Source organism: Malus sylvestris, chromosome 9 (assembly GCF_916048215.2).
Source record: "Malus sylvestris chromosome 9, drMalSylv7.2, whole genome shotgun sequence".
Lineage (NCBI taxonomy): Eukaryota > Viridiplantae > Streptophyta > Magnoliopsida > Rosales > Rosaceae > Malus > Malus sylvestris.
This window is the reverse complement of record NC_062268.1, coordinates 32,578,657-32,597,455: the sequence shown is the minus strand read 5'-3', so window position 1 is coordinate 32,597,455 and position 18,799 is coordinate 32,578,657. Positions and strand designations below refer to the sequence as shown.

Genomic DNA, 18,799 nt, shown 5'->3' with positions numbered 1-18,799 from the left:
GTGAGGCAAACTTCACGCATGCAACACAGGATGATGACCATGGCAGTAGGTGGGCAGGACCAGGAATTGGCGTCATAGGGAATGACTATACTCGTAAAGAAAGAGGCAAGGGGATTTTGTCAAGTCAAGAAGATGACTCGTTATCTAGAACTTCGGATTCTGTTGGAGTGGGAAGTAGTAACTATGGTTATACTCATAACCAACCAGTTCCCTACCCTTCATATCCCATTCCTGTTGGGATGGAATCGAGCGACTCATGGAAACAATCCCAGACTCAATCTTCAAATGATTTTGCTTATGGACAACCTCAACCAATCTCGGATCCATTTGGGTGGCATGTTAACAATTACATGCAAAACTATTTTGGGGATTTATCATTTGATAACTACTCTTCACAATACACTCACTCTACACATAGAGATGATGAAGATAGTGAAAAATTTGAACCTCATAGGAACTCTATGTGGTACTAAAGTGTAATATATTGTACTAATTCATTATATATAAATGATTATGGTATGTTTAGACTTCTTTCATTAATTACTACATATTTTCTACACTCACAATGTTTGTCAGCTCGCTATATAATCAACTTGATAATGTTAAATCCATCATGTAATGCATTTCATTCCAATTTTTTGTGATAAACTAATAGATAATTGACTAAATAAACATCCTACAAAGTTTCAATAAAAATTTCCAAGTTTTTCTTACAATTTCTGTGGTTTCCATGTAATTTTTATCGATATCGATATTATCCTGATATTTCCATCGATATTTCTGTGTTTTCGGACTACCGATATTTCAGATATTACCGATATTTAATACTTTGGTAGTGCCCATAGTCTACATCTTCATCTTCATCATAAATACTTTAAATTATGTTCCATCATGGACTACATGTCATCCAAAGACGTCAGGGTCTATATTGGTCTCCCTTCCAGAATCCGAGGTAATTCTCTTCTCGAAAGATTTCGTGAAGGTTGTATTCCATGCTAATTTGTTTCCTGCCACCCGTTAATGCAAATATATTGATGTATTTTTAGTTGATGAAATTTTAAAAAACCTATATCGTCAGTTGTTTAATTGTAAGAGAAAATTGTAGAAATAATCCATCAATTTTAACTTAATTGAAGCAATGGTCTTTTAACTAAAAATTCATGACCATCGGTAGTTAACTCATCAAAACGTGTTGCTATGATCATTTTCGTTAACCCATCAAAATTCCGTCAGAATGAATCATGTTAGAAGGACAAAACTATAATTGGGTTAAAATTAAGAAATCGTTCCTCTAATTGGGCTACAGTTGAGAGATCTTTGCTCCAAGTGAATTAATATTGACGGACCATTGCTACAGTTTTCTAATTTCGTAGCTCATTTTGACTGAAGTTATAACAAAGTTGACGAAAAAGACCATAGTTGCAAGTTTTGATGATATAAGGGACCAATGATCATGAATTTTTAATTAAGAAACCATTGTTCTAGTTAGATTAAAATTAGAGGACCATTGCTTTAATTTCCTCAATAACTACTTTTGAACCGCCTGAATGTTTACTCTGGTTTAATTTACCCATGTCAGAAAATTCCACATCCCAATTTGGGTATCACCATATTTCACTCATCGCGTGAATTAACACAACCATAGGATCCCAGGGAAGAAGAGAACCCTCAAATCACCAAAGTATTCAAAACCACCTAATAAGATTATTCTCCAAGCAAATAGAGAGTGCTTGATTAAGCTGAAATTAAAGACAAATAAAGGTAAATACACAACTTTAGAAAGCAAATGAAGCATTTTTCAGTCAATAAAATTTACATCGAGCTCAAAGCTAAGAGGAACAGAAGTGGTGAGAGCACAACACTACAAGGCAAACTCAGATTCGCAAATAACAGTGGTACAGATATCCCCCTCCACATACAGCATAAACAGTAATATACAGGGGGTAAAGAAGATTGCTACTGATAAAATAAATATGAAGGTGAAAACGATAAAGAGAAAGAGACATGATCCCGGCTGTAATTTTTGCTCAAAATAAACTCAAGAATAAACAAATTATGCCTGACCAGAAGGGCAATGCAGAAAAGAATGCTGATCTTTGTTCAGTACTCACGGTGGTATGCGCGTGTCAGTTGATAAATACTGCTGAGAAAGCCATCGTCCACATCATGAGATATCAGGATTCGCATCTTGTTCGTGCTTTAAACCAGAACTGTAAAGGTCCTCAATTCGGCTAGTCACCTCACCCATTGAAGGGCGGCTATCAGGGTACTGAACTGTACATTCGAGTGCAATCTGTAAAAGCTGAACCATCTCCTCCTCAACATTCTGGTACCTGAGAAGCTCGAAGTCAAACACCTCAGCAGTCCACTCCTCTCGAACCACTGAGTGAACCCATCTTGGAAGGTCTACTCCTTCCTCGTTCATGATAGTTTGGGTTGGAGGCTTTCCTGTAAGTATCTCCAAAAGCAATACGCCAAAACTATAAACATCTGCCTTTTGGGTTACTTTGCTAGTATCTGTGAGTTCTGGGGCACGATAACCAGAAATGCGGTTCGGAGTAGATGTTGGGCTTGCAAGATGAGCAAGGCAAAAATCAGAAAGACAGGCTTCATAGGATCTAGTGAGAAGGATGTTTGAAGATTTAATGTTTCCATGGGAGGTAGTGGGACCATGAGAATGTATGTATGTAATTGCACGAGCAACTCCTACAGCAATACCAGACCTTGTTTCCCAATTCAATGGAGTCCTTCCGGAACCTCTGGTTCCTGCAGTGAAAAGATAAAGAAATGAACTGTTAACAGAAAGATGGTTAAGAAAGAAAACAAATAAAAACTTAATCATTTACTCATTCAATGTGATTTATTGTGAACGAATACTGAATTCAAAAATAAAAGATACAGACATAGTCAGAGACGCCAAAGCTCAGAAGCTTACAGCATTTTTGCACCTGGTCTATGCAAGTGCTGCTAGCATTTGGACCAAATGCCACTCTCCTAGCCAATACAAGAGACCAGTAATCAAATAACAACAGCCTTCCTATGCCTATATTGCGAAATACTTTCTTAGGAACTCGCATTTTGCTTCTTTGATGTAACAGAAATAGCTGCGATGGGTCACAATCCTAGTTGTTCTCGGACGGGATTCAGTATGATTTCATTATTTATTCCTTGTCTTTTAAATATGTATTGATTTGTCTGTTTGGTATATAAATGTATAGCAAGCCGTGACAAACAAAAAGCTTCCACAACACTAGTCTAATTACTAATTGAAGGGTTCATTTTAGACATGCATGTTTGGGGCAACAAAAAGACGATGCAGTTGACGTAGAAAATGTACCAAAACAACCATCCAATGGAGAAACACAGTCAAGAAAAAAAGCAATAAACATAATATACCAACAGAAAACCATTTCAAGAAACAGAAACGCGAAAACACCAACTCAAACAATAGCTGCATTATATAATGCAACGAATGAAACCCCTGCATGAAATGCTCACCGTGCAACAGAGCAGATAAGCTTCCCATCGGCATGTAATCATACACAAAAAGCTTCTCATCCCTGCTGTAGTAGTAAGCCCTGAGTGGGACCAAATTTGAATGATCCATTCTCCCAATCTCTTCAATCTTCTCCCTGAATTCCTTCTCTGATACAGCCACTTCCTTCAACCTCTTCACTGCCACTGACACCCCCATTTCCAGAGTTGCCTTGTACGTAGTTCCAAATGTCCCCTTTCCAAGTACCTCAGCGGATGCTCTCAATAAATCCTCCAAATCAAACACCTTCACCACATGCCCGAAGAACACTAAACTCTTATTCCCACCACCACTCTTCACACTCCCTTTTGATGCAGATGAATAATCAGTACTCGAACTCCTATCCAGCACCACCTTTCCACGGGAGGTTTCAGCCTCCTGAGGCTTCCCCGGCACAGCAAAGTTTGTACCTTTTTCCCCATTTTTCTTTCTTCGGCACAAATATATCACAATGGCAACTATCACCAAGAACCCAATAATACTACCAATCACAATCCCTGCAATTGCCCCACCAGCCAACTTATTCTTCTTCCCAGCATTCTCAGTCCCATTGCAGGCCTTCAACGGCTTCCCACAAAGCAAATTCCCCTTGAACGCGTTTTCAGGCCAACCCGAAAGCTTCGAAGGAACCGACCCGTTCAACTGGTTAAAGGAAACGTTGAATTGTCCAAGAGATGGCAAACCCAGCTCAGGAATTGACCCAGTAAGCTGATTCACCTCCAAATGCAGACTTACCAAACTCGTCAAATTATTAAACGCCGACGAGATTTCGCCGGAGAATTTATTTTTCTCAAGGTTCAATCTCATAAGGCTTTTCAATTTGAACAAAAACTCAGGAATTGGACCGGAAAACGAGTTACCTTGCAAGTAGAGATTCTTGAGGTTGACTAGGTTGACAAGGTCGTTCGGTAGTGGACCGGAGAGCGCGTTTACGCGCAGAGAGAGGGTCAAAAGCTGGGTTAAGTTTCCGAGACCCAAAGGAAGCTGCCCAACTAATGCCCAACCAGGAAGCCGCAACTCGGTGACCCGGTCCGACTCGCATTTGACGCCGAGCCACGAACAGGGGTTGGTCTCCGTCACGTTCCAGCCCATTGTACGGCCTCCCACGGAGGTTCTGAGCGCCAGCAAGGCATCTCTGTCGGAAGCCAGATCAGAATTCGCAGCCATGAAAACACCAAGGCAACATAACAGTAACACAATCATCTTCGGGGGCTTCATTTTTTCAACTCCAATGGAGAAAAACAGAGGTGGGTTTTGTTGTTCGGGGCGCTTTACGAAATGGGTTTTATCCAGTTTTTTATTTGAATTCGAATTTGGTTCTGTGGTGACTGTGTTTGGCTGGTGAGAAAGTGACACAAAGTGAGAGAAAACGAGAGAAAATTGAAGGAGGGAGGGGGAAGGTTGACAGCTTGAGAGGACGCTGAGGTGGTTGCGTTGTATTAAAAGCACCGGAATTCCAGAAATGGCTTTTAAAATGCCAGAGACTTTTTTTGAAACATAAAGGAATGTATGGGAAATGGTTGAAATTTTGGAGAAATTTTTTATTATGACGGAAATACGAGTGGTACATCACATATTTTTATGTAAGTGGTGAAAATTTTTATTTTTCAAGTTATTAACTTTTTAACACATATATTTCACAATTTATATAATAAAACGTGGTGTACCACCTTGTATGTAGGTCACAATAAAAAATCTCTCGAAAGATGGGGGATTAAGAACCAATCAAATCAAAGGAAGCTTCGGAATGGGGCCCACTGGCATTAGGACGGTGTAAAGGTATTTAAAATGTAGATGTGGTTTTATTATATAGTTTTTGGTTGTGTGATAATTGGTGGGTCTAAATTTGGTAGCGTATTATGTCATGATTTGGACTTAACTTTCTCAAGAAGAAATTGGATACGGGGAATTAGGGATTGTATTAAGATAGGTCAAAATGTTTTTTATAGTAAAAAAGATTAAAAAAAATGATTTCTACCCAATTTTTTTTTAGGAAAACTAATGAAAAGGGTTTGAAAACTTTGAGTTTTAATGATAAGGATAAAATAAAAGGTAAAGTGATTAGTACCATGATTGATTTTTTAATGTAAAAATGTGATTTTTCGTTAAAATGAACAGTACCGAGAACTTTTCGTTAAAATTTCCTTTTTTTTTCTCCATTTGCATAATCAGTATGTTTTTTGTGTATTACTTTTTTTTTACTTTATTCGATTTAGCTGTCAAATATAAGTATGGGATATGAAGAAAAATGATGTGTTTAAACTAGTTTCTTAAAAAAAATCATTTAGCTAAAAAAGAAATTGTATAAGAAATAATTTATTATAAACGCCTTGAGCTTCTCAAATTGATTGGATTTTTTCTTAATTTGTAATCGTTTTTGTTTGTAAAAAGATTATGCATTTACTTCCTTAATAATGCTTGTTTAATGGAAATATATAGAGGTTGTGCTATTCACATACCTTTTGTATTTATTACACGTCTATCTCAAATTCTTAATGTTAAATTGGATGAATTAAAGAAAATCAAAACAGAAAAATTAATAAACAGTATGTGAGAAAGTAAAAATAAGCATGTAGAAATACCATCTATAGAAAATAGGATTTTTGGGAAGTTGAGCTAATCAAACCTGCAATGATGAGAAACTTTTTAAAATTTTTAATTATAATACTCTAATCACTTGGTCAATATATAAAAATAATAAAATTATCCCAAAATAAAATTAAACAAATAAAACCCCATAAGAGGCCAATCGACCAAGACAGGTGTCACATGCCTATTAGTATTACCAAAGGATGAAAAGCTCTGTAGACGTTTGAGGACAACCAGTTCATACTTTTATATATAGATATAGATACATATAGAGAAGTGTTATTGACATTTCAAAATTTTCATTCTACACTCTTATAAGTGTATTTTTCTTTCTAAATATACAAAGTTTAAAGTGTAGAATAAGATTTTTAGAATGCCAATAACAATTATATATATATATATATATATATATATATATATTTGTTCTCTATAAAGAATTCAATACAAATTGATGTAGTTTAATTGTAACGGTTTAAATAGAAAGAGAGAAAATGAGAAAGAAATTAACAGAGAAGAAAATTTTACTCCCACTTATACAATCCTCTCTTATATGATGAATGGAAGTTATCTTTTAAACAAAGAAAATAGTTCCAATAGTAGATTGTCATCATAGTTAGGATAGCATTTCTTGATCTTATATTTATAGAAAAGCAAACTTTATGATTAACACAATTACTAGTGTTGACTTTCAATATTGAGCTCCACGTTTGGAATAGAGCCTTACCTATGATGGCTCTAAAAAAGCCTATAGGAAATGGGATTTTTGGGAAGTTGAGCTAATCAAAACTTCAATGATGAGAAACTTTATAATTATGATAAATTACATTTTCATACCTCATGTTGGGCCTATTTCAATTTCTTACAATATCTTTAAAATATTTTACTTTCATACCTTAAGTACTATTTTATTTCAAAATAATACATCCATTATATTTTCTATCCATGGATCTGTTAAGTGCTGACGTGGCTGCCACATATATGTCACGTGGCAATTTTTTTTTTTTTTTCTTTAAAAACCTGAATTTAAAAAAAATAAATAAATAAATAAACCCATCCCCGACCCACCCCCTTCTCCCATCATCACCCACCCACCCGAGCCACCCCTCTTTCCCATCCCCCATCACCCCTCCCAAAAATCCCCCATCACCCACCCTAAAAAATCCCACTCAAGATTAGGTGGATCTACCACAAAACCAATCCAAAAATCATCTCAAACTCAAAATCCCCAAGATGAATCTACCATAAAACCACCCGAGATTAGGTGTGATTCGGGATCTCTATGCAAGGGAGGTGGGTCGCGGGGTCCCGCGAGGGGGGGGGGGTGGTGGGGGACGAACTGGGTTGCATTTTTTTTTCTTCCTCTTCCTCTTCTTGTTGTTGTTGCAGGTGGGAAACGGGGGGGGGGGGGGGACAAACTAGGTTACAGGTTTTTTTTTTTTGTTCTTCCTCTTCCTCTTCTTGTTGTTGTAGGTGGGGAACTAGGGGGTGGGGACGACGAACTAGGTTGCAGTTTGTTTGTTTTTTTTTTCTCTTCTTCTTCTTGCAGGTGGGGAAATGGGTTTGGGTTTTTATTTTTTATTTTTTCCTCCCTCTTCCTCTTCTTCTTCTTCTTGCAAGTGGGGAACTAGGGGGTGGAGGACGAATTGGGTTGCATTTTTTTTTCTTCCTCTTCATCTTGTTGTTGTTGTTGTTGTTGCAGGTGGGGAACTGGGGGTGGGGGGTGGGGGACAAACTGGGTTACAATTTTTTTTTCTTTTTTTTTTGTTCTTCCTCTTCCTCTTCTTCTTCTTCTTGTTGCAGGTAGGGAACTAGGGGGTGGGGACGACGAACTGGGTTGCAGTTTGTTTGTTTTTTTTTCTCTTCTTTTTCTTGTAGGTGGGGAAATGGATTTGGGTTTTTATTTTTTATTTTTTTCCTCCCTCTTCCTCTTCTTCTTCTTCTTGCAAGTGGGGAACTGGGGGGCGAGGGGGTTGCAGTTTTATTTTTATTTTTAGTTTTTTCCTCTTCTTCTTCTTGCAGGTGGGGAAATGGGTTTGGGTTTTTTTTCCTCCCTCCCTCACCTCTATTTCTTCTTCTTCTTCTTCTTCTTCTTCTTGCAGGTGGGGAATTGAGGGGGGGGGGACGAAATGGTTTGCATTCTTCTTCTTCTTCTTCTTCTTGCAGGTTTTTGGGTTCTTCAGGGATGTGGGTCGATGGGGGGAAGGGATAATGGGTTTTTTTTTTTTTTTTTTGAGAAAATTCAGGTTTTAAAAAAAAATGTTAAATTTTTTTTGCCAAGTGGCACACATTTGGCAGCCACGTCAGCACTTAACAGATCCATGGATAGAAAATGTAACAGATGTATTATTTTGAAATAAAATAGTACTTAAGGTATGAAAGTGAAATGTTTTGAAGATGTTGTAAGGAATTAAAATAGGCCCCAAACATGAGGTATGAAAATGTAATTTACCCTTATAATTATGATACTCTAAGCACTTGGTCAATATATTAAAATAACAAAAATATCCCAAGATAAACTTAAACAAATAAAACCCCATAAGAGGCCAACCAACCAAGACAGGTGTCACATGCCTATTAGTATTACCAAGGATGAAAAGGTTTGTAGTCGTATGAGGATGGAAAGGGATCCTCTTCAAATTCCTTCTACCAAGTTCACTCATCCGAACCATTAAAATTTGATCCAACAACTAAATTTATTATAACTTTTAAAGAGGTTCCTTATTTGTAGCCGTTGGACTAAATTTATCATACTTATATATGTATATATATTTTATAAGGGTAAATTACACTTTCATACCTCAGGTTTGGGGTCCATTTCAACCTCATACAACAACTTTAAAACATTTCACTTTCATACCTCAAGTACTATTTTATTTCAATATAATACATCCGTTAGATTTTTCATCCATTAATCTGTTAAATGTTGACGTGGCTGTCACATTTGTGTCATGTGGCTGCCAAATGTCTGCACGTGGCAAATAAAATATATATTTTTTTTTAAACCTGAATTTTCTCAAAAAAAAAAAAAAAAAAACCCAGATCTGCAAGAAGAAGAAGAATAGAGAGGAAGAAAGAAAAAGAAAAAAAATTGTCCTCCCCCCCCAGCGACCCAGAAGAAGATGAAGAAGAAGATGAAGAAGAAGATGAAGAAGAAGAAGAAGAAGAGGGAGGAAGAAAAGAAAAAAAAATTGTCCCTAACCCCCCCTCCCCAACCCCAGCGACACAAAAGAAAAGAAAAGAAGAAGAAGAGGAAGAAGATGAACCCCCCCAACCTCAGCGACAAAGAAGAAGAAGAAGAAGAAGAAGAAGAAGAAGAAGAAGAAGAAGAAGAAGAAGAAGAAGAAGAAGAAGAAGAAGAAGAAGAGAAAAAAACAATTTGTCCCAAACCCCCCCCCCAACCCCAGCGACAAAGAAGAAGAAGAAGAAGAAGAAGAAGAGGGATGAAGAAAAGAAAAAAAAAATCATCCCTAACCCCCCCCAACCCTAGCGACAAAGAAGAAGAAAAAGAAGAGGGAGGAAGAAAAGAAAAAAAAATTATTTTTTTGCCACGTGGCAGACATTTGGCAGCCACGTGGCACAAATGTGGCAGCCACGTCAGCATTTAACAGATTAATGAATGGAAAATCTAACGGATGTATTATATTGAAATAAAATAGTACTTGAGATATGAAAGTGAAATGTTTTAAAGTTGATGTATGGAATTGTAATAGACCTCAAAACCTGAGGGGCTACTATGTAATTTACCCTATATTTTTTTTTTCTTTTGGCCAATGATTTATACTATGTCTTACCCTAGTGCTCAGAAGAAATTTTCTCCCCTACTCATTTCTATTTGCTTCTCTCACATGTTTTGTCTTTAGTTCTCTATAAAGAAGTTAACACAAATTGACATAGTTTAATTGTAACAGTTCAAATAGGAGGATAGAAAATGAGAGAAAAATTAGCAGAGAAGAGAATCTTAGGAGGGTGTAGTCAAATTAGAATTTGATAGAATTTTAATAGACTTCAAAATCTGGATGTAATCAATTAGATTTAAGAAAAAAAAAAGGATTTTAAAGGACTTTGAAATCATAATGTAGTCAAATTAGGATTTAAAAGGATTTTGAAAAATACATCAAAATGCAGGAGTAGTCAATTACAATTTTAAAGAATACATTTAAATTCAAATGTAGTGAAAAAGTCAAAGATTTGTTAGGATTTCAATAAGGGAATGATTTAGATGGATTTGAAGGTGGGTGGTATATATACCAAAGAGCATCAAGAATCCAACCCTCCCCCATCATTCTTCCTCGTCCCTCCCTTCCTTACTATCGCCTTCTACCTCACTGTTCAAACTATAAACAAACAAAGTCAAAGGTGATGGATTGCAAGTAGGCCAAGGTGATTGCAGAGAAGATGTAGAGCAAGAATTTTGTGGCAGCCCTTTGGATCCATTCACACTCAAATCATCAAAATTGACCAAGCCAATATCATAACCGATATTCCAATTCCAAAACCCACTTTGTTTGTACCATACTTAGGGCCTCAGTATTTAGACCTCGTATAAATACTCGGGGAACTCAAATGTAATTATGTAATGAATGAAGGGGCAAATATGTAATAAGTGATGAGTCCTTATTCTATAAAAGGGCCTCCTTACCTTCACAAACCTCAAGCCTCACTATCACATTACAAGGCTCTCATCCTCACATACAAGAAGCCCTCACCCTCACAATCATCTCACAAACAAAGAAATACAATAGCAGTGTGGTCGTAGCCCAAACATTGGGGTGAACCACGATACATCTTGTGTTCTTGTCGAATTTACGTTGTTCCAAGACCCCTTTGGTTTTGTGCATCAACATTTGGCGCCATCTGTGAGAATCGATACGAAAAGTTGTGTCGATTCTCTTTTATTTTTTCACCTCCACCGTGAATCTGCAGAAACCCAGGAACCAAAGTCACTGTAAAACCCATCTCTCAAAAAATGCAAAAATGAAGACTCTCTCTCTGGCTTTTCCAATCTCTGTCTTTCTCTATCTAGACTTTGTCTTTCTCTCTCTTCAAATCCCTGTCTTTTTCAACCTCTCTTTGGTTCACTTCTGTCTCTCCCCTCGTTCTATATACAATAATAACACTCTAGAAAAACCTTTCCCAGAGAATTGAAACCACACCTCCACCTCTGGTACCACAAACCCAGCACAGCCACCAAAAACCCAGTAACTCCAGTTGCATTTCCTCATCTGGGTATCTCTTGTTTGTACCATCGAAAACATTTCGCTGGAGGATCTTTAACCGATGGTCAAGATCTGCGTCGACGGCCTCTAATCGCCGTCGCATGCCGTGAAACAATCTGTTACGGCCAAGCTCAAGCTTTTAGTGAAGAACCGAGCCGACAATCGCGCCTTGATTGGTGAGTTCGGCGCCGTCCCTGCTCTAATTTCTCTATTGCGGTGCAGTGATCCGTGGACGCAGGAGCACGCCATCACAATGATGTTTAACCTCTCACTGCACGAATCGAACAAGGCAATAATCACCAATGCCGGAGCTATAAAGTCGTTAGTGTACGTCCTTAAGACCGGGACGAAGACCTCGAAGCACAGAAGCAGCACCACATTGGTGAACATAGAAAGAGATTGTTTGAGAAAGATTCACGGTTAGATTTGGTCTTCACCATTTCTACTTGAATGCTTTCTCTCTCTATCTTTTTCTCTTTCTAGATCTACTTTATAAACAAAACATTCTTTCAGTAAGTTCTGGTTTTGCAGAAAAAGGAGAGACAACAAGTTTCTTTCTTTTTCCATTTTCTTGGTTCTTTTTCTCGTCAATGGCGTCAATGGCGAAGACCCTTATAGATTTTTCACTTGGAAAGTCACGTATGGTGACAGGGGATCTTGATCATGGGCAATTTCCAAGGCCTCAGATCGATGCTGTGACAAACGATAACTTGGCCATCAGCGTCTTCAACTACCTACCTGAACCCTTCCTCATTTCTTGGTGGAGATTTTGCGGTGGAAGCACGTTCAAAGTAGCGTGAGTTCTTTGGGTTTACTGGAAAGAGAGAGAAGAAAGAATTATGCTTTCTTTAGTTGAAAGCTGAAGCAATTCGATAATAGCGTTTGGTGCTTTCTTTACTTTTTCGACCACCCACAGAAAAGTTATGGATAGCAGGCACGTAAATCTACAAAAGCAAGGAATAAAAGGAGCAGATCATGCTTGCTGACCAAACCCCATGCTGTAAACCTGCAACGGGAAGAAAAGAAAAAAGAAAAAGAAAAATGATGTTTGGAAATGGAGTGGGAAACGAAAGCAGAAATCAAAAGAAGATAAAAAGAAGTAAACATAATTACGGTGGTGATGACATGCTAATAAGGGAATTATGGGCGTAACCCATTAAGCAGAGGGTTGGATTTATTTTTGAATGATATCATTTATTTTTCTTATCTTTCGAAGACATCTGTATAACCCCATTAGAGGGTAATAATAATTATAAAAAAAAAAAGGCAAGCCCAAAATAATGGGCTAAAATATTATGTGGAGGGTAAAGACCCATATGCCTAAAAGAGTCAGGCCCTATGGCTTCAAATTTATTTGGGACCATGCCACTATTATCACCAACCAGGTGATCAAAAGTACGTCCAGTACTCCAAATTTATTCGGCACACTGCCCCTATTATCACCAACCAGGTGATCAAAAGTACGCCCAGTACTCCAAAATTATTCGGCACCCTGCCGCTATTATCACTAACCAGGTGATCAAAAGTACGCCCAGTACTCCAAAATTATACATGAGCATCACTCATGTCAATCATGCATAAACATTCATGAGCATCACTCATGTCAATCATACATAAACATTCATGACCATCATTCATGTTAACATTCATGAGCATCACTCATGTCAACATTCATGAGCATCACTCATGTCAACATCCATGAGCATCACTCAATCAACATAAACATTCATGAGCATCACTCATGTCAATCTAGCTTCAAAAGCTTTATTTACAGAGCTCTAGCTTCGAAAGCTTCATTTATAGAGCTCTAGCTTCGAAAGCTTCATTTACAGAGCTCTAGCTTCAAAAGGTTCATTTACAAAAGCTCCAGCTTCGAAAGCTTCATTTACAGAGCTCTAGCTTCAAAGCTTCACTTGCAAAGCTTCACCTACAAAGCTTCAGTGCAGGGTATACAAATACCGCATCCGAACAACCGCCACTTCGGCCCATACAGGGATTCAATTTGAAGTCTCCAGCCAGCAGACCCTATTGACTGAAGACTTAGGGGACTACATTATGTACTATTTATTGGGCCTCAACTGGGCCTCATGAAAAATACTTAGGGGACTTAGCCCATTATTTATGTACTGAGGAGCGAGCCCTTATTCTATAAAAGGGACTCCCTCACTTTCATTAGAGAGCACCCATTATTCATGTACTAAGGAGCGATCCCTTATTTTATAAAAGGGACTCCCTCACCTTCATTAGAGAGCACCGCCGCCAGTTGAGCAACCGCCTCGTCGCGAGCATCACTCCTAACCCATCACTTATGTATTGAGCAGCGAACCCTTATTTTATAAAATGGACTTCCTCACCTTCATTAGAGAGCATCGCCGCTAGTTGAGCAACCGCCTCGCTGCGAGTATCACTTCTAACCCATCACTTATGTATTGAGGAGTGAACCCTTATTCTATAAAAAGGGACTCTCTTACCCTCATTAGAGAGCATCGCCGCCTGTTGAGTAACCACCTCACTACGAGCATCACTCATAACCCATCACTTATGTATTGAGGATCGAGCCCTTATTTTATAAAAGAGACTCCCTCACTTTCATTAGAGAACACTCATCACTTATGTATTAAGGAGCGAGCCCTTATTCTATAAAATGAACTCCTTCACATTCAACGCCACAAGCCGAGCCAACCAAGGCAACATAAGTCACAAACCGAGCATCCTCGCAACATGTGCTACTTCTAGTTGAGCATCATTTCATATTGAGCACCGCCTCATATCGAGTATCAGTTCAAGACAACATTTAGTTACTTCGGCCCACACATGGACTGAATTTCAAGTCTCCAGCCAAAAGACTCTCTTGACTGAAGACTTGGGGGACTACTGTTTGTACCATACTTAGGGCCTTAGTATTTAGACCTCGTATAAATACTCGAGGGACTCAAATGTAATTATGTAATGAATGACTGGGCAAATATGTAATAAGTGAAGAGCCTTTATTCTATAAAAGGGCCTCCTTACCCTCATAAACCTCAAGCCTCACTCTCACATTACAAGGCTGTCATCCTCACATACAGGAAGCCCTCACCCTTACAATTCTCTCACAAATAGAGAAATACAATATCAATGTGGACGTAGCCCAAACATTGGGGTGAATCACGATACATCTTGTGTTCTTTACTTTCTTGCAGATTCACGGTCGGATTTACGTTGTTCCAAGACCCCTCCGGTTTTGTGCATCAACACACTTCATAGAAACCAATTAAAACCTCCATTTTTCCAAATGCCCAGATTCCAACTTGCCCAACATTTCTAAGAAATTCAATACTCACTTAAAATTTCATAGAAAATAGCTTCACCTTTTCGTGCCAAAGCTAGGGCTTTATGTATCCAATTTTCTTCGGTACTATTGGCTTTTGGTGCTTCAACCATTGGAAGTCACTCTCCTTGGAAGCCATTGAAAGGCACACGAGAGGAAAATGGGCAGAGGAAGAATGAAATTTCTTGAATTTTTGTTAATTGAAGGGATGGAATCACTCTTTTTTATTTAATTCTTTTGACATCAAAAATTATTTTCCTTCTTGTACTCAAAATCATTTTCTTTCTGAAAATCCTAGGAAATCCATGGAAGACAGTCCATACAAATTCATAGAAATCTATATGGAAATCTATATAAATCTGCCAAAATCCATGTAGAATTGTAAAATTTATTAAAATCCTTTGAAATTTGTCACTTAAAAAAAATCTATTAAAATCCTATGAAATCCAAATTGACTACAACTCCCTTACTCCCACTTATACAACCCTCTCTTATATGATGAATGAAAGTTATCTTTTAAAAAAAGAAAATAGTTCCAATAGAAAACAGTAGATTATCATGATAGTTAGGGTAGCATTTCTTGATCTCATGTTTATAGAGAAGCAAACTTTGTGGCTAACACGATTACTAGTGCTGATTTTCAATATTGAGCTCCACATTTGGAATAGAGCGTTACCTATGGTGGCTAAAAAAAGCCTACTTATTTGACTATATGAGAATTGAGTGTAACTGTGGTCACTCTATTTAATATATGTCATTTTTTTCATTAAAAAAAATTATCAAACCAAAAGCATTTCAATAGAAATTAGCTGGTTGGAAAGCCAACACTTTTTCTAGAGCTGGTAGACTTACCTTCATTAAATCAAGTCTAGGTGGAATGCTGAATCACACTATAGTTGAATATCAGAGTGCGCAATGAACGAGACTTACAAAATAATAGAAATATTATTAAAAGAACGAGAATGCCGAAACGGCTACAAAACCCTAAGAGACTACATTGTGACTAACTTGATTTCAAACTAAATTCCAAGCTCTATTTATAGAGCAATAAACCTAAGAAACTCTAATACACAAATGCCAAAAATACCCTACTAAAAGATCAAATCAAATCTCTAATTAATTTCCTAAATAAACCTAATAAATTTCAACACCCCCCCCCGGTCAAACTCATGGCAGTACACGTCATGAGGTTGCCAACAAGCAGATGCGGTTGCAAGACTTCATTATGCTAATTTCTGATGCCAATTTCAATATGGAATTTCACCGGTGCAAGTGCAAGATTCCAATGCCAGTGCCAGTGCCAATGCCAATGCAAGATTCCAATGCCAGTGCCAGTGCAAGATTTCCATGCCAGTGTCAGTGCAAGATTTCCATGCCAATTGCGAACTTACGAACCAACTTCATGACAAACTGATACGCAGCGGACAAACGGATGAACAAATTGATACCTATCTAGAACAGATTAAATTCTGAAGAATTAAACCTACTCTGATACCAAGTTGAATATCATAGTGCGCAATGAACGAGACTTACAAAATAATAGAAATATTATTAAACGAACGAGAATGCCGAAACGGCTACAAAACCCTAAGAGACTACATTGTGACTAACTTGATTTCAAACTAAATTCCAAGCTCTATTTATAGAGCAATAAACCTAAGAAACCCTAATACACAAATGCCAAAAATACCCTACTACAAAATCAAATCAAATCTCTAATTAATTTCCTAAATAAACCTAAATAAACCTAGGTGGAATGCTGAATCACACTATGACCTGCTTCAAAATGCCCCAAAACTAACACAAGCTATTAACAGAGAGAGTAGGAAGTTCCTTTGGAACAAAAAGTCGAATTTTTCCCTTGTGGCTAAGAAGGATACTTTCCTTCCAAATCTTTAGGGGCCTCGGGATCAGAAAAGCTGAGAATTTTAATCTTGATTTATAGCTAAACTTGCCTGGAAAATAATTACTTACAAAGAAAATTGGTGGGTCAAAATAGTGAAGGTAAAATACTCAATGAATGAAACTTTTTGGAGTGCTAAATATAAACATAGTCATTCTCCTGCTTGGTTTAGTTTTGAAGCCTATAATTCAAAAGGGGATGAGATGGATAGTAGGCAATGGTCGAAACATTTTGTTTTGGTCTCATAATTGAGTTTTTCTTACCGTCTATCCAATTTATTCAAGATCAAGTAAGAGACTCTTTGAATTTGAATCTTAAAAGTTTGTGATGTAATATTGGATTAAAACTTGGACTATAAGGAGTTAATACTTCAATTAGTCCCTAGCGATGTTGCAAATAAAATTCTTGCAATTCTTTTACCGTTAAATGATATGGAGGATGATTTTATTTGGAACCTCTCCAAATAGAACTTTCTCTGTTAAATCAGCCACTTGGATTCAAAACTTCGCTAAATAAAGTTTGGAAACTCAATATTCCACATAAAGTTAAATATTTTAGTTGGTTGTAAGCAAGGTATAAAATATCGATGATATCGGAATATCGGTAGTTCAAAAACACGGAAATTTCGATGGAAATATCGGGATATTATCGATATCGATAAAAATTGAATAAAAACCACGGAAATTGTAAGAAAAACTTGGAAATTTTTATTGAAACTTTGCAGGATGTTTATTTAGTCAATTATATATTAGTTTATCACAAAAAATTGGAAGGAAATGCATTGTATGATAGATATAACTGATTTAAGTTGATTATATAGCAAGCTGGCAAACATTGTGAGCGTATAAAATATGTAGTAATTAATGAAAGAAGTTTAAACACACCATAATCATTTATATATAATGAATTAGTACAATATTTTACACTTTATACATTGCATGGTAAGATACATGAGTGACTTAGCAAGGTCTAAAATATCGATGATATCGGAAATATCGGTAGTCCAAAAAAATATTGGTAGTTCAAATACACGGAAATTTCGATGGAAATATCGGGATATTATGGATATTTTAGACCATGGTTGTAAGAGAGAGACTTTCCACAAATGTTAAGACTTGGTAAGCACAATTCTAATGGGCAAACTATTTCTGCTTGTGTAGAAATGCTGATGAAGACCAATTACATCGCGTTGTTTATTGCACTCATGCTCAGGAAGTTTGGAAATTATGCAGCAATATCTCTCCGCCTTCTTCTATTGGTAACATCAATGTTTGGTTAAATAATGTTTCCTACATTGATAAAGATGAGCTTTCTGATCTTTGAAAGATCCTCATTTTTGCTGGCAAATGTGGAAAGATAGAAACAGTTTTGTGTTAAGACAGGTTAAACCCCATCCTTCCCGTCTGTAATGGGGGCAGCCATTGTTGCTAAAGACTTTCACAATGCAAACTTGAAGGAGAAAGCTACAAAACCACAAATCACTAGAGAACCTATTAAGTGGAAGGCTCCTGCTGAGGGTTTTTTCAAGCTCAACTTTGATGGATCGGTGGATGGGAACTCTGCTGCTCCGAGCTTCATCATCAGAAATCATAGGGGAATCCTTCTGCTGCCGGATCTCGCCACCATGGCTAGGACACTATCACCACCGCAGAAGCAATAGCTCTTTGAGGCGCTTTGAACTTTGCCAGGATCCGTGGTCTTAAGAATATCATTGTAGAGGGTGACTTGAAGATTGTCGTTGAGGCCGTCTCGGGAAAATGTGTTGTCCCCTAAATAAATGGATCTATCGTTGAGAACATCAAATGGTTAGCTGGTGTTTTCGACTCGGTGGAATGAAATCACATCTTAAGGGAAGCTAATTGTACTGCAGATGTCATTACTTCTATTGGCCATCATTGCAAGAATTTTTATATTTGGAATGGTTGTATTCCTCAACAAGCTAAAAATGTTTTATTGTATGATTCTATAAGTTTCGAGTGTTACCAAGGTTTCTCTTTAAATTATGCTATTTTTTTCCTAAAAAATATATATGCTATTGACAATTAGGAATTTAATTGAAGTCACAAAAATAAATTCGGATATGGAACTAATTTTCTTTATAAACCTACTGATTTCTATTTTATTGTTTTAGAAAATACCAAGTCAACTTATCTTTGACTTTAGTAGCCAAAATTATCCTGATTCTTCGGTGATTTAGTTCAACTTAGAGTATGTTTACTTAAAATAAATGTCATAAAACTTTAATA

General features: G+C 37.2%; 1 protein-coding gene and 1 long non-coding RNA gene across 2 annotated transcripts; one reads left to right on the top strand and one right to left on the bottom strand.

Moving 5' to 3' along the window:
• Positions 1-1,774: 1,774 nt before the first annotated feature.
• On the bottom strand, positions 1,775-4,995 carry LOC126634493 (probable inactive receptor kinase At1g48480). The gene is made up of 2 exons (XM_050305018.1): positions 3,499-4,995; positions 1,775-2,766 (listed from the first exon to the last, which is right to left on the bottom strand). Exons 1-2 carry the CDS (start codon positions 4,751-4,753, stop codon positions 2,165-2,167), a joined length of 1,857 nt encoding a protein of 618 aa, XP_050160975.1. The 5' UTR covers positions 4,754-4,995; the 3' UTR covers positions 1,775-2,164.
• Positions 4,969-18,456, top strand: LOC126634516 (uncharacterized). The gene is made up of 4 exons (XR_007627371.1): positions 4,969-5,118; positions 5,217-5,314; positions 17,714-17,811; positions 17,936-18,456. It is a non-coding gene; the product is annotated as an uncharacterized LOC126634516 (long non-coding RNA).
• Positions 18,457-18,799: the final 343 nt, after the last annotated feature.